This window comes from Berghia stephanieae, chromosome 8, assembly GCF_034508935.2.
Source record: "Berghia stephanieae isolate SIO BIC M18660-M18661 chromosome 8, UCSD_Bste_1.3, whole genome shotgun sequence".
Lineage (NCBI taxonomy): Eukaryota > Metazoa > Mollusca > Gastropoda > Nudibranchia > Aeolidiidae > Berghia > Berghia stephanieae.
Window position 1 is genome coordinate 47,644,732 of NC_088367.1, and position 15,888 is coordinate 47,660,619.

At 38.3% G+C, this 15,888-nt stretch overlaps 1 protein-coding gene across 16 annotated transcripts in view; it reads left to right on the top strand.

Annotated features, from left to right (window-relative positions):
• The window catches only part of LOC144978795 (liprin-beta-1-like), a 246,700-nt gene that overhangs the window by 192,652 nt on the left and 38,160 nt on the right, over positions 1-15,888 (top strand). For 12 of the 16 annotated variants that reach the window (XM_078925292.1, XM_078925293.1, XM_078925291.1 and 9 more), the window contains 2 exons: positions 13,873-14,004; positions 14,909-15,014. In XM_078925292.1, coding sequence (XP_078781418.1) covers positions 13,873-14,004; positions 14,909-15,014 — 238 coding nt within the window. Of the gene's footprint in view, positions 1-7,307; positions 7,658-13,872; positions 14,005-14,908; positions 15,015-15,888 lie in introns of all 16 variants that reach the window. The other 4 variants (XM_078925294.1, XM_078925296.1, XM_078925304.1 and 1 more) reach the window with 2 other exon arrangements.

Consider the following 15,888-nt stretch of genomic DNA (forward strand, 5'->3'; position numbering starts at 1 on the left):
ACTATGTATAGATAGTATGCAGATGACGTCACTCAGGCCTTTGTTATTGTTTTTGCCATCCGCGTTTGTGAGTTGTTCTCACTAAACTGTATTAACAAGACTATAAAAGTTCATGGTTACACTGAGTTTGTGTGTTGGTCAGTTATACTTCCGGATGGCAATGTTGTGAACTCCTTGGCCAAGCGCATTCTATCTATAACCATGAACTTTTCTAGTGTGGTTGATACAGTTTAGTGAGAATCACTCACAAACGCGTATGGCAAAATACAATAACAAAGGCTTGAGTGACGTCATCTTCGTTCTATCTATACTCAATTCAAAAAGTCCGAGTTTGTATCTAAAAAATGGGGGGGGGGGGGGGGGGGGGGGGGGGAGGGGAGAGAGAGAGAGAGAGAGAGAGAGAGAGAGAGAGAGAGAGAGAGTAAAACGCTTAGAGTCTGGCGTCTCGGAATTATAGCGCTATATGTTTTCAGCATTATTGTTATTATTATTATTATTATTATTATTATTATTATTATTATTATTATTATTATTATTATTATTATTATTATTATTATTATTATTATTATTATTATTATTAAAAGTAGAATAGTTGAAGGCCATTAGTAGATATCGTCTTCACCTAGATGAGAATCGGAGTGGCCAGACATACATGTGATTGTCTTTGGAATTGTAGGATTTTCTTCCCCTCTTCCTGCTCGATTAGTCTCCATAAAATCAGGGAATTTGAAATTTGAAATTTTATATGGCTGCCCATATTCAAAATATGGATTGGTTGGAACGGGGGGGGGGGGGGGGGGGAGAGAGAGAGAGAGAGAGAGAGAGAGAGAGAGAGAGAGAGAGAGATGAGAAAATGACCAAAGATATTTGGAAAAAATAGATAAATCTTTTCAAATGATTGAGTTTGTGGAAGTCTGCATATAATTTGGCAATGATATATATTACCTGGCTATGATGAATTGTATGCACCGCGCAGTCAGGTTCGAGTCTCGCTCGTAGCTGACACTCGCTGCAAGTCAGGTTCGAGTCTCGCTCTGAGGCGCATGAGTTGGGGGGGGAGTTCTTGGGGAGGTGAGAGTAGTGGAAGAGTTCTTTACACATGTTCTCTAACCGTACTCGTGTGTAAAATGAGTATCTGGCCGTTAACAGCGTTGACATTGTCCGGAAGAAAATAAACAAACAACGCTGTTCACGACCAGTTGACTGGTACACCCCCCCCCCCCCTCTCTCTCTCTCTCTCTCTCTCTCTCTCTCTCTCTCTCTCTCTTTCTCTCTCTGTGTGTGTGTGTGTCTCCCCCCATCACTGCCACTCACTCCTTCCCATCCCTTGAAATTCTGATATTATTGTTGTCAATGAAAATACAGATTTCATGTCGATGGCTTGTGGTAGGTTTGTATGTTGTACGCCTTTCTCACCTGTCGCTCCGGGTAGTCAAGTGACGCCGTGCGTGTAGTTTAGAAGAAAAAAGATTAATTAAAAAAAAAAATAATAACTAAAAAAACAAACTCACAACATTCGTCAGTCGGTTGTGACGTACCAACACACAAAACTATGTGTAACTTGAAACGTTTATAGATAGAATGCGCTTGGCCAAGGAGTTCACAACATTGCCACCCGGAAGTATAACGAACCAGCACACAAACTCTGTGTAACCATGAACTTTTATAGTCTGGTTAATACAGTTTAGTGAGAACAACTCACAAACGCGGATGGCAAAAACAATAACAAAGGCCTGAGTGACGTCATCTGCATACTATCTATAGTCTGATTGCTGCAAATTAGTAAGAACTACACATATCAATTGCCGAGTGAAAACAATTACAAAGAGCCGAGTGACTTCAAAATCATTCCTTCTATAAATAGTTCGAAGATGACGTCACTCAGGTCTTTGTTATTGTCTTTTTTTGCCATCCGCGTTTATGAGTAATGCTCACGGAACTGTATTAACCCGACTATAAACGTTCATGGATACACACAGTTTTGTGTGTTGGTCCGTTATACTTCCGGATGGCAATGTTATGAGCTTCTTAACCAAGCGTACACTATCTATAGATAGCATGCGCTTGACTAAGAAGTTCACAAAATTGCCACCAGGAAGTATAATGGACCAACACGCAAACCTATGTGTAACCATGAAATTTTACAGTTTGGTTTTATACAGTTTTGTGAGAAGTACTCATAAACGTGGATGGATGGCAGAAACAAAAACAAAGACCTGAGTGACGTGGCCTGACTTTCCAGATAGTTTGTTTATGATATAGAATTGGATTCAATAGTCGATGTCACGTCGCCCAGCAACGGCGGCCATCGTGGTTCTAAACAAAGAAAATCGGTACTTGTTATTCTTCATGCTGGCTAGAACTTTTCATATATCTTGTGATCAGAATGTGTAAAAGTCAAAACATGCTCAGATTTATAATGGGTTTGTTTTTTGTTTTTCTCCTCTGGATACGCTTTTATGCTCGTCGGAGAAATATTTCATAAGGGTGTCCGCCATTGTTCCGCTAGTTTAGAGCCAGTTACTAAGAAGTTACCATGCGTCATTACGAGGGAAGTGACGTTACGACTGTTGAAGCGTATTGTGGCTCCATCACCTGCCCTGCTAAACCGTCCAGGTAAAGCCTGTCTCGGTGATACAACCGGGGATATGATGAGGCCTGCCCGTTTCTGTTCAGTGATTTAGATTAGATATAGATATTTCTATCGTAGTATATTATATACATCGTTGGCAATCATATAGTTTGTGTGTGTGGGGGGGGGGGGGGGGCCATGGCTGGTACACTTTCTTCCACTAACCACCCGGGATATGACGATTCATACCCGTAGATGATGAGCCCTGACCGTCTCTGTTCAGTGATTTAGATATTTCTATCGTATATTATATATACATCGTTGGCAATATCTTGGTTTTGTGTGTGTGTGTGTGTGTGTGTGTGTGTGTGTGGTGAGGGGAAGGGGTGCCATGGCTGGTACACTTCCTTCCACTAACCATCCGGGATATGACGATTCATACCCGTAGATGATGAGCCCTGACCGTCTCTGTTCAGTGATTTAGATATTTCTATCGTAGTATAGATAGAATGCGCTTGGCCAAGGAGTTCACAACATTGCCATCCGGAAGTATAACGAACCAACACACAAACTCTGTGTAACCATGAACTTTTATAGTCTGGTTAATACAGTTTAGTGAGAACAACTCACAAACGCGGATGGCAAAAACAATAACAAAGGCCTGAGTGACGTCATCTGCATACTATCTATATTATATACATCGTTGGCAATGTTAAAGTGTGTGTGTGTGTGTGTGTGTGTGTGTGTGTGGGAGGGGTGGGGGGGGGGGTGCCAAATCTGGTACTTTCTCCATCTGTCTATCCATCTACATCTCTTTACACTATCGTTACTCTCATAGTTTGTGTGTTTTTGGCCAGGCCTGGTTCTTTCTTCGTGTATCCACCTGTCTAACTCTCTTTTTACAATTTACTCTATCTCTATCTCTCTTATCTATCTATATATATATATATATATATATATATATCTATCTATCTCTTTCTCTCTAATATCCCCCCTCTATTATCTCTTTCTGTCTACTCGCACCTTTCCACACTTCCCCCCCCCCCCTTACTCTTCTCTCTCTCTCTCTCTCTCTCTCTCTCTCTCTCTCTCTCTCTCTCTCTCTCTCTCTCTGAAACTTCCCAAATCAATATTGAGAATATCAACTGGATTATATTATTTTCTAAGACAGTGGTAAGATGTATTGCGACACCTTCGTGATCGAGATATCGGATTATTGGGAATGTTGATAAGGAAGTCATGAATTTTACATGAATTTATCTCAATTTGCGGACACCTGGGATTCTGGAATTATTGAAAACAATCATCTCGAGAAACGCAAGACAAACAATCAGACAAGCAAAAATCCAATAAATAATAACTCAATGGAAGCATTATATATATATAATGCTCCAAATTCTCAGAGGCAACGTTTCCCCTTGAGACAAACTTACCCCAGTTGACGGTAGGGCGACAATGTTTGCTTTGCTTCATTATCGATTTGGATTTGTTGATTGGAAATGTTATGTTCATGTATGAGTTATATAGACAATTGCCTAAACATAAACCTTTGAATGTAATTTGTCCGATGTCACTTATAGATCTGATACTACAACGCTTGGGAATTTGTATGGTTTATGATTTTCAAATATATTTGTATCCAAGTAAGTTGTCATTGGCCATCTCGTGTGACATAATATAAATCAATAGTCTGTTGTTTGCGACGAATCTTCAAGATATCCTGGCCAAACACAATCTCAAATTAGGACCTGAGAGCCTGAGATGAAGTGGAGTCGCTAGAGAGTCTCAATCAAAGGAGAAGATGGCAATGGTTGGGGCGTGTCTGTCGCAGACCTGATGAAACAGTGACAAAGAAGGCTCTGCGATGGACACCCCCAAGGAAAACGGAAGCTTGGAAACGTACCGTAGAAAGGGACTTAAAGCAGACAGGTCTGTCCCTCAAGATGGCCTTAAAATAGCTGCTGACAGGACCAGGTGGGGATCGCCTCAAGTGCCAGCAGGCCCGGAGAGGATTGAGTGAGTAAATAAGTGAGTTTTTGGCGCCTGTTTAAGCAGGACATTCCTTCAGATGTTGTGGTGCCAACATTTCGTACATTTTTAATTCGACTCCCAATTTGATTGCAGTGGATTATATTATGTTATCATGGGGGAACCAGGTGGGTTTCTGTCAGTTTCGGAACATTCTTGGTTTTATCAGGGAGATAAGCGTGTGGTATTTGTTTTTGTGGGTGAGTGATTGTGATTGCATGTGCGTGTTTGTGTGTGTGTATGTATGTATGTATGTATGTAAGTATGTATGTATGTATGTATTTATGTATGTAGCGTCCTATGTGTTAAGTGTTACTGTTGGCTAGGCAGGATAGGGACCTCTTGTTAAGCGCTTCGATTACGTTAGTGGATAATGCTCTATATAAATGCTCACGTTGGGGGGGGGGGGGGGGTTCTCTCATAACGAACGATGCTGCCGATTGTCATTCCCCCCCCCCCCCCCACTCTCTAACCCTCTACGCTTGGGAGGCTCTATGTATTGTATTTTTCTTCGACCGACAGGTCCTCGTCATGTTGCAACTGAGTAAGGTGTGAAAGTGTAAGTAAAGTTTCCTGTCCAAAGACTAAACTTTTTGCGTCGCCCCGGGACACGAACAAAGCACTTTCGGGTCACATGATGTACGTGTTATACCATTAGACTACTAAACCATACAAATTTATAGAAGGAATGAAATTGACGTCACTCAGCTCTTTTTTTTTTTATTGTTCTCGCTTAGTTCTCACTAAATTGCAATAATCAGACTATAACCGTTTAAGGTTACACAAAGTTTTGTGTGTTGGTACGTTATATCCGGCTTGCGGATGTTGTGAGTTTTTAAACTAAAGGCAAAGCATCAATACTGAGAGGGAGGGAGGTAGAGAGAGAGAGAGAGAGAGAGAGAGAGGGGGGGGGTAGTTACCTGCTGTATTTCCTACGAGAAGATATCCTGGCAGACGGGTTGTTTATATATTTATTTGTCTATTTCTAATCTCACGGAATCTGTTGACTAAAGTGTAGATGGATGGATGGTTGTGTGTGAGTGATGGATGGGTGGTTGGATGAATTGGTAGGTGGATGGATGGATGGATGGTTGTGTGTGAGTGATGGATGGATGGTTGGATGAATTGGTAGGTGAATTGATTGATGGATGGATGGTTGTGTGTGATTGATGGATGGATGGTTGGATGAATTGGTAGGTGAATTGATGGATGGATGGATGGTTGTGTGTGATTGATGGATGGATGGTTGGATGAATTGGTAGGTGAATTGATGGATGGATGGATGGTTGTGTGTGATTGATGGATGGATGGTTGGATGAATTGGTAGATGAATTGATAGATGGATGAATGGTTGGATGGTTGTGTGTGAGTGATGGATGGTTGGATGAATTGGTAGGTGGATGGATGGATGGGTGGTTGGATGAATGGTTGGATGGATGAATGGTTGGATGGTTGTGAGTGATGGATGGATGGTTGGATGAATTGGTAGGTGGATGGATGGATGGGTGGTTAGATGGGTTTATTTGGTTCTAGAAGTTTAACGATGCCTACCACACGTCATTTCATCATCAATAGATAGTGATGGATGGATGGTTGGATAGATGGATGGATGGATGGATGATTGTGAGTGATGGATGGTTGGATAGATGGTTTGATGGGTGATTGGTTGGATGAATGGATGGATGGTTAGATGGGTTTATTTGGTTCTAGAAGTTTAACGATGCCTACCACACGTCATTTCATCATCAATAGATAGTGATGGATGGATGGTTGGATAGATGGATGGATGATTGTGAGTGATGGATGGTTGGATAGATGGATTGATGGGTGATTGGTTGGATGAATGGATGGATGGTTAGATGGGTTTATTTGGTTCTAGAAGTTTAACGATGCCTACCACACGTCATTTCATCATCAATAGATAGTGATGGGTGTTGGGTGGAGACTCGAGTCTCGCCCTCTTGATTTGATTGTTTTATATTATTTTTAAATTGTTTTGTTTTTGTTTGTTGTTTGTTTGCTGTAGTGTTTGTCCGCGCTTGTAGGTTTGTGTTTTGCGATTTTTCCTCTATTTTTTTATTCTCCCCTTTTCGCGTTAGACTACTTGACTGCTCTTGTTATATTTATTTATTTTATTGGTTTGTTGTTGTTGTTGTTATCGTCAATTATGTTTTTGTTGTTGTGACCGGGGTTCGATTTAAATCCTATGGATTACACCCAATCATTTCTTTGTCGAAACTATGTGTTTTATTTATTTATTTATATATTTATTGGTGACCTCGGAGTAAGAATAATTTGCCTCCATATCCATATTATTCCAAACGGACGTAAAGTAGGTAGCGACTTTTTAAATATAACATAGGCGGTGGTGAATGGGTGATAAGGGGTCTTTAGCCCCCGTACTGTTTTCAGTATCTGATTTTTCAGTGAGCAAGACACTGAACTGAATCCCATTTGCTGATACCTCGGTTATTTCAGTCACTTTTTTTTTCTTCTAAATTGATAGATCTGCTTTTTGTTGTTGGCTGAAGAAGGGTTTTGAGCCCGAAACGTTCCGTGTTTTGTGTTTTGTTCTTTTTTAAAAGTTGTAATATTCATTATTATTATTATTATTATTATTATTATTATTATTATTATTATTATTATTATTATTATTATTATTATTATTATTATTATTATTATTATTTTGGTGTTTCTATCAAATAAGTGCTGGTGTCGTGACATCACTTGGTGAATAATGTATATATTATATTATAGTAGTATGGAGAAAGTCTGACTTGTGTGTTCTGGTTGCTGGAATATTCTCAATGGCCTTATAGTTTGGTCGGTCATATTATGGAGTTTATGGATACCGATGACGTCATTGTAATTATCCCGGGTCATCAGTCCTTGACCTGGCTGGAACGGGAATAACATCATAATCTTATCATCGTCATCATCGTTATCATCATCATCATCATGTCTCGTTACTACTCGGGCAGCAGGAGTGACAGTGGCCGTCCCGCCAGCACGGGCATCTACATGTCCATGTGGGAAAACAAGCTACACGAGGTTGTGGTAAGTCTTAATCGTTAATAGACAGTTTGCGATTCAACCTTTTGCACGACGGTGACGATAGCCGTCGATTTTTTTTGTTAGTCGTCGACTGTATGACGGTAATGATTATTGCCGTCTTGATGTGGGTTTTGATGATGATGATGATAATAATAACAATAATAATAAAATAAATAAATAAATGACACTAAATTGACAACCCATTGTAATTTGTCAATTAACGAGACAAATTACGAAAAATTTGTAGAAATACGAATTTTTGACTCCAGCTACAGAACTGCCTTCTCCTCTTTGACTCAATAAATCTTGTCGAAAAGGAAAGTTTAGTTCCTCAGAACCTGTATTAAAGACTTGGGAGCATTTTTTATTTTTTATTATTATTATTATTATTATTTTTGGTATCGTGCTGAGGACAAATTATTTATTTCTAAAGCTATTTAAAGTGGATTTTTCCCCTTGGAAACTAGACATTTTAAAAATTTCAAGTCGGCAGCTCTGAATATATTATAAGGGTCTTGTTTTTTAAACGTCTTACGACATTGTAATTGTTTTATTTAGGGAAAAAAGCAAAAGAAACTAAAACATTCCATTGTGTGGCCTCCAATCAAATGTCTCTGTATCTGCTCGGCAGTCACAAGGGAGGAAAACAAACTATTTGATTTGTTTTATTAGAAAAACAAAACAAACCAAACCAAACCAAACTATTCCAGCGTGTCTTCCACTACTCTCTGTACCCCCCCCCCCCCCCCCCCTTACACTCACAAGGGAGGAAAAGAAAGAAACCGTGTGTTTTATTACAATAAATTGACTAACCTTTGTAATTTGTCAACTTACGAGACAATATTATATATTATAAGAGTCTTGTTTGTCTTTTTATATTTTTTTAGTCTTACGTCATTTTATTTGTTTTATTAGAAAGAAAAAAAGCAAAAGGAACTCAAACATTCCAGTGTGTGCCTTCCAAATGTCTCTGTATCTGCCCTACACTCTCAAGGGAGGAAAAGAAAGAAACCGTGTGTTTTATTTATTACACTAAATTGACTAACCAGTGTAATTTGTCAAACTAGCGAGACAAATATTATAAGGCTTGTGTTTTAAAAGTCTTACCCCATTGTGTTTGTTTTATTAGGGGGGGAAATGCAAGAGGTACTAACACATTCCAGTGTGTGCCTTCCAAATGTCTCTGTATCTGCTCCGCATGCAATCACATGGGAATGAAACAAACTACGCTTTTATATTACAGATTATAAACAAAACCTGCATGGACTTTAAAAGGAATTCGTGTTTTTATGATGTAGGTAAAACCATGAATGTTATTGTATAGAGCGCTTGGAACCATCAATTTATTTATATATATTTTATCATGCTTATATATGGTTTTATCGTAGTGCGTGAGATTAGACTGGCACGGGGCACTTGAGATAACGCGATAACGTTAACGATGGAAAACGTGAAAACACGAGACGACGATTGTCCGACACAACACCATCGTTTCATTGAATACTTTTCTTGTTTTCTCTCCTAATCACGCACATATTATAATATGATATAATAATTGCAGACTTAATACTTACTTAGGTACATTCGAGGTGTAAAAAGATGTTTTCTTTTCGACCTAGGTGCACATAGTTGTAGGTCTGATAACCAAGCGCAATTATGGGCTTGTTTTAATAATGTGCGTTGGTTTGAAGGTATTTCCTTTACAACGACGTGCACTTATTTTCAGGTCTGATGTGGGCTCATTGTTGTAATGGAAATCTCCACACACAAAAGAAAATGACACAAAATATTGTCCATTACAACAATGTTAAACTAGGCCCATAAGCGGGTTCGGATGTCACACCTGTATATATGTGCACGTCGCTTTACAACCACGTGTTCATAACAAATTGGGTTATCAGACCTGTAAATAAGTACATCTTGTCACGCACATATAATATACTATAACATATGATAATTACAGACTTATTACTTACATAGATATAATAATAGATGTAAATAGATATTTTATTTTCGACCCATATGTTAACTCACTCAATCCTAGAGATTTTTGTTACTTTTCAAAATTGGAAAAAAAAACTGTATCAAAAATGAGCATGCAGGCCTACATAGATAGTTTTATTCAACTATCATTAACATGTAAAAACTAAATACATTAGCTTTGATACTTCACCTATAATTTGTCTCATAAAAATGTAATAAATAGACATGGGGTAAAAGTAACCCCGGTAAACCACGGATATAGTCGGTGTTAGGGTTGAGTGAGTTAAGGAAGATTTATGGACCCATCACGTTGATATGACTTTAAAGGTACACCCAATTTAATGCACTGACCCCGTTGGACAGTGGATGAAGATTTTATTCTATTCATTTGAGAGTCGCTGACAAGGGTTCACTCAATTTGCCAATTCTACCACCATCATCATCATCATCATCATCATCATCATCATCATCATCATCATCATCATCATCATCATCATCATCATCATCATCATCATGATAATATTATCACAACAGCTAACTCAATCAGATCATCATCACTTCTAACACCGTCGCCGCCGCCACCACCACTACCATCATCATCATCATCATTATGATATTATATTATTACCACAAAAGCCAACTCAATCATCATCACTTCTAACACCGTCCACGAAACTGGTGCCGGTGTTCTTGTTCTTGTTCTTGTGTGCCCTGTCACGTGGAAACGATACTATCACCACCACCACCACTCAAAACCCCATTATCTGTGTGGACCCGACCTGGCTACTTGACACATGTAGGGTATCGGTATCGCCTGTAGGGTATCGGTATCGCCCATATTTGTTTGGCGTAGGCGGGGATTTGGAGTGTCTGCGATATTTGGAAATGGATGAACTCTTTGGCTAGGTGTTGTCTGGGTGTTGAATTTTGTGAGATCAAAAGGCGCCCGACCACTATCTCAAACCTTTGATGTTTACCTGTCTGCAGAATGAGAGTTGTTTAAAGGAGTGAGGTATGATGAGGTTGTAAAATCTCATCAGATGACCTCTGCATTCTAATAGTAATAAAAATAAAAATGATCAGTTGTATTTTAGTGTTTATGGACACTTGACTCCACTCACTACGGACTGAAGACAAACGACACATTCACACTTTGTTATGAAACCGACCCCCTCTCCCCAATAATTAAAAAATAAAATAATAATAAATAGATGAATAATAATTTTTTTAAATAATAATAAAAACAAAAAACAAAAAAATAATAAATGAATAAATAAATAAATAAATAAAAATGAAATGAGAAATTGAAATTAAGTAGAATACAGTTATACATCTAGTTAGTTATCTTAGTCTGTTTTTACGTGACTTTGTCCTGTGGAAAACCTCGAGTCAGTTGCACTGAATAGCATTCTGGAATTATCTTTACAAAAATGTGATTATTTGTTGTTATTTCATTATTATTATGTCTTACCGTACCGTGTAATCAGGTGTTATTAATACATCCAACCAATAATGAGTTTGTTTTCATTCCCTGCCATGTAAATATAATCATAATAATAGTAATAAGGAGAAAAACGTACGTATTTGGCCTGCGTCCCAACAGGGTGTTATTATACTTTGATTCTAGCTTCACACAATGAAACGAATGGTATCTATCTCCTAGTTGTATTTTAGTACTAATAGACACTTGACTCCGCTCGCTACTGACTGAAGGCCAACGACGCATTCACACTTGCGGTATGGAACCGCCCCCCCCCCCCCCCCACCCCACCCCATAATAAATCAATAAATAAAATGTTATCGATTAATGAATATATATATATTTATATATATATATATATATATTATATATATATATATATATATATATATATATATATATATATATATATAATAATAATGATATATATATTGAAATTAAATGGAAGAAAGTTATAGACCTAGATAGCTATCTATCACTATCACCTAGATAGCTTTGGCCCGTGGAACACCACCAATAAGATGGGCTGTAGGTCGTGTCTCCTCTCTCTCTCCTCTCTCTCTCTCTCTTCTCTCTCTCTTATCTCTTTTCTCTATCTCTTCTCTCTCTATCTACTGCTCTCTCCTTCTCTCTCCTCCTCTTCCCCCTCTCTCTCCCTTCTCTCTCTCTCTTTCTCTCTCTCTCTCTCTCCTTCTCTCTCCTCTCTCTCCCCCTCTCTCTCTCTCTCTCTCTCTCTCTCTTTCTCTCTCTTCTCCCACCTCTTCTCTCTCTCTCTTCTCTTTCCTCCCCTTCTCTCTCCCCTCTGTCTCTCTCTCTCTCTGTCTCTCTCTCTCTGTCTCTCTCTCTCTCTCTCTCTCTCTCTCTCTCTCTCTCTCTCTCTCTCTCTCTCTCTCTCTAACACAAGAAGGTGTAAATAAGGAAAGAAATACCCCAGTGCAATAAAATTGCGTTTTAATAGAAAATTAAAAATGTCTCATCTACATCCCTCTATTGTTGGATATAAATTGTAGACGGTCTGACTAGAATAGACAAATTGAATTACGTAGAGATTTTAATCTCTGGGAGTGTTTATGTAATGTTTACTGTTTACCATCGCCGTAGCCGTCGCCGTCATAACTGGATTTATGGCGTTAGCATCACGTTTAAGGCTGTAAGTTTGTTTTGTTTGTGGTTTTTTTAAGTTAAGGAAGATAAGATAAATTTAATTAATCCGTTTAATGGATTACAAGAAAATAATGTATTTCCACCGTTTCTCGGTTTCTCCAACGTTGCTTGATGTCTATTCTTGTGTGTGTGTGTGTGTGTGTGTGTGTGTGTGTGTGTGTGTGTGTGTGTGTGTGTGTTTGTATTGCAATCCTGTTTGTCAAGCAAGCGATTTGTTATAGTCTATCCATCCTTGTTTCTATGTCTATAAATCTATGTATCTATCTCTCTAGCTGTCTGTCTGTCTATCTATCTATCTATCTATCTATCTATCTATCTATCTATCTATCTATCTATCTATCTATCTATCTATCTATCTATTTATCTATCTATCTGTCTGTCTATCAATCTATCTATCTGTCTGTCTGTCTATCTGTCTGTCTGTCTGTCTATCTGTGTGTCTATCTGTGTGTCTGTCTATGTCTATCTATTTATCTGTCTATTTACATCCACATCTTTCTATTTACATATCTACCTACCTACCTATATACCTATATAACTATCCACCTCTCAGTCTCTCCCCAACTGTCTGCCATGGACAGAGCATTCTTTTCACAAGAAAGTTAACTTGTGTGTTGGTCTTGTGTGCAGTCAAGACTGTCTCTGGCCCCTCTATGTAGGCCTACCTAGCATTAAATGGCCTACCTAGCATTAAATCTTGTTAGATCTGGCAGAACAAAATTAGCATTAGATAGCATCATATCCAAGGTGTAGCAGGCAATTGCTACTGAAACATGGATAAACTCAAGATTCCACAAACCTTACAGTATGGTAGAATTGCATTAGGCAATGCATCCACACCCCCTCCCCCCAAAAAATGTCTTTCTACTCTATATTAATTGCAACGAAACGCCACTCTCAACCCAAATATTAGAAACAGGTGGAGACTATTCGGACATGACACATACTTAGATGAAATATCACTATTCCAGCAAACAAAGCCATGGAAGCACACTTCAAAAGACAAGACAAATATTGAGGCAGACCACCAACAAACATTTACACAATATTAAACAGACTTGACGTGCCTCGAGAACCTTCAAGAGTTGAGGTCCGAATAAAAACTTGCAGACCTACAATCCCTCAAAAAAGATAGTTAGAGAAGGTGCAGCTATGTGGTCTAGTGGTATGACACTCGCTTTCGGATCGGAAGGTCCTGGGTTCGAGCCTCACACTCGGCGCATAGTTGAGTCCTTGGAAAAGGCTCTTTACTCACATTCTCTCACCGTACTCAGGTGTAAAATGAGTACCTGGCCGTTAACAGCGTTGTCTTTGTCCGAAAAAATTGTAATATCGCCTAACAGGCATCATGTCCCGTCCTACATGTTAAATGTTGCTGTTGACCAGGGACCCCTTGTAAAGCGCTTTGAGCACATTTAGTGGATTTTGCGCTATATAAAGCTCATTTTAAAAAAATAATCATTTTAAGCTGCCGAGGCATCCCACTCCGTTGATTAGAAGACGTATGGCAATGAGTCAAATCAAGTTCCTTCTCCTCCTTCTTACAACAACTTTGATGATGTTTCTTTCTCTTTTTGTTTGTCCATTCCAGGAGCTGTTGAGTCGTTCCCACCTAGAGAGCCACAAGCTGGAGCTCATGTCTGAGGTGTCGGGACTCAAACTCCGACTGGCCTCGGCCGAGAAGGACCGCAGGGAACTGGACGACAGATGCCGGGCAGCTCAGGTAAGTTGAGGGATCTGTACTGTGGCTATGTGGTCTAGCGGTTCGACATTTGCCTCCGGACAGGAGAGTTCAAAGTTTCGAATCACGCTCTAAGCAGCGCATAGTCAAGTCCTTGGAAAATGCTCTTTTTTTACATTTTCTCACTGTACTTAGGTGTAAAAAGAATACCTTGTCATTAAAAGTGTTGTCTCTATTGCAAAAAAAATATTGTAATATATTCCAACAGGCGTCATGTCTCGTCTCACAGGTTAAGCGTTGCTGTTGGCTAATGACCCCTTGTAAAGCGCTTTGAGCATGTTTAGTGGATATTGCACTGTATAAAAGCTCAAGTTTGTTTTTCTTTTTGTTTTTGTTTTTATTTGATACATTATTGCCATTAAAGAGACAAAATACCTTTTACCTTATTTCAAATTAGTCTCAATTGTACAAATACAACTCTTTGATAAGTCGGGGAGGGGAAGAGGGGGCCACTAGACGACATAACCCCACATAGGATGTCTTCTTAATCGATGTCCCCTTATTGACTGTATTTTCCTTCTTAGCCCTGCGGCTATGGTTTGACACTCGTTTTCAGATTGGAAGATTCTAGGTTCGAGCCTCGCTCGCCGCATAGTTGAGTCCTTTGGAAAAGATATTTTACTCACATTCTCTCACCGTATTCAGGTGTAAAATTACCTGGCTGTTAACAGCATTATCTCAGTCGGGGGGGAAAAAAAATGTAATATCGCCTGCCTAACGGCATACAGTGTCGTTCTATATGCTAAATGTTGCTGTTGGTCAAGGACCCTTGTAAAGCGCTTTGAACACATTTAGTGGATAGTGTGCTATATAAAAGCTCACTTGGTTTTTTTTTAATTTTTTGTCATTCCTGTGTAATTGTTTTGTTTTGTTTTGTTTTTCCCAGAGACAAGCAGCAGAACTGGAGGCCAAATTGGTCATGAAAGATGCTGAAAACTCGGAGCTCAGGATGAGGCTGAGCAGGAATGGAACAGTCCCCTTGGACTCAGACAGTACGTCCTGTTTGTACTCAAACAACATTCACAAAAAAGATTTCGTATTTTTTGCATTTAACCGCTTAACCATTGTACTCTGGAAAAAAAAAAGAAAACTAATTTTAAAATTTGGCCAGAAAACTCGTCCTTCAATTTATCGATCAATTTAAATAACCCACATCTTGGCAATAAATTCAAACTTGGGACTTTGCGAAAGTTCCCAGGTTTGAGAGTGTTTTGCCAAGATGAGGGTCATTTAAATTGATCGATATTTGAAGGACGAGTTTTCTGGCCAAATTTTTTAATGTGTCTTTTCCAGAGTAGGGCATTCAACTGGTTATATAACAAATTCTTTGAACAGAAGTTATTCACTAACTTTACTTCTTTTCAGAACTTTTTTTCCTGTCCCTTTTAGTCCGTTGTATATTTTATTTTGTGATTGTTTAACTATTGATTATCACTGAAATCCTATTTATTTATTTATTTATTTATTTATTTATTTATTTATTTATTTATTTTATATATTTATATATTTATTTATTAAATTTACTTTTTTTATTTAAAAAAAAAATTTCTTTCTTTTTTTTTTTTTTTCTTAGCACCCTGAGCACCTTTGAGTGGAAGTGTGTGCTTTATAAATGCTTCATTATATTATTATTATTATTATTATTATTATTATTATTATTATTATTATTATTATTATTATTATTATTATTATTATTATTATTTTACTTGATTTATGATTGAAACCGACGATTACTTACAAACCAGTCAAATTGATACGAAGCTGCTTATGCATTTGTTTTTATTGGGTTTTTTTTTTTGTTGGCTGAAGAAGGGTTTTGAGCTCGAAACGTTCCGTGTTTGGTATTTTTGTTCTTTTTTTAAAGCT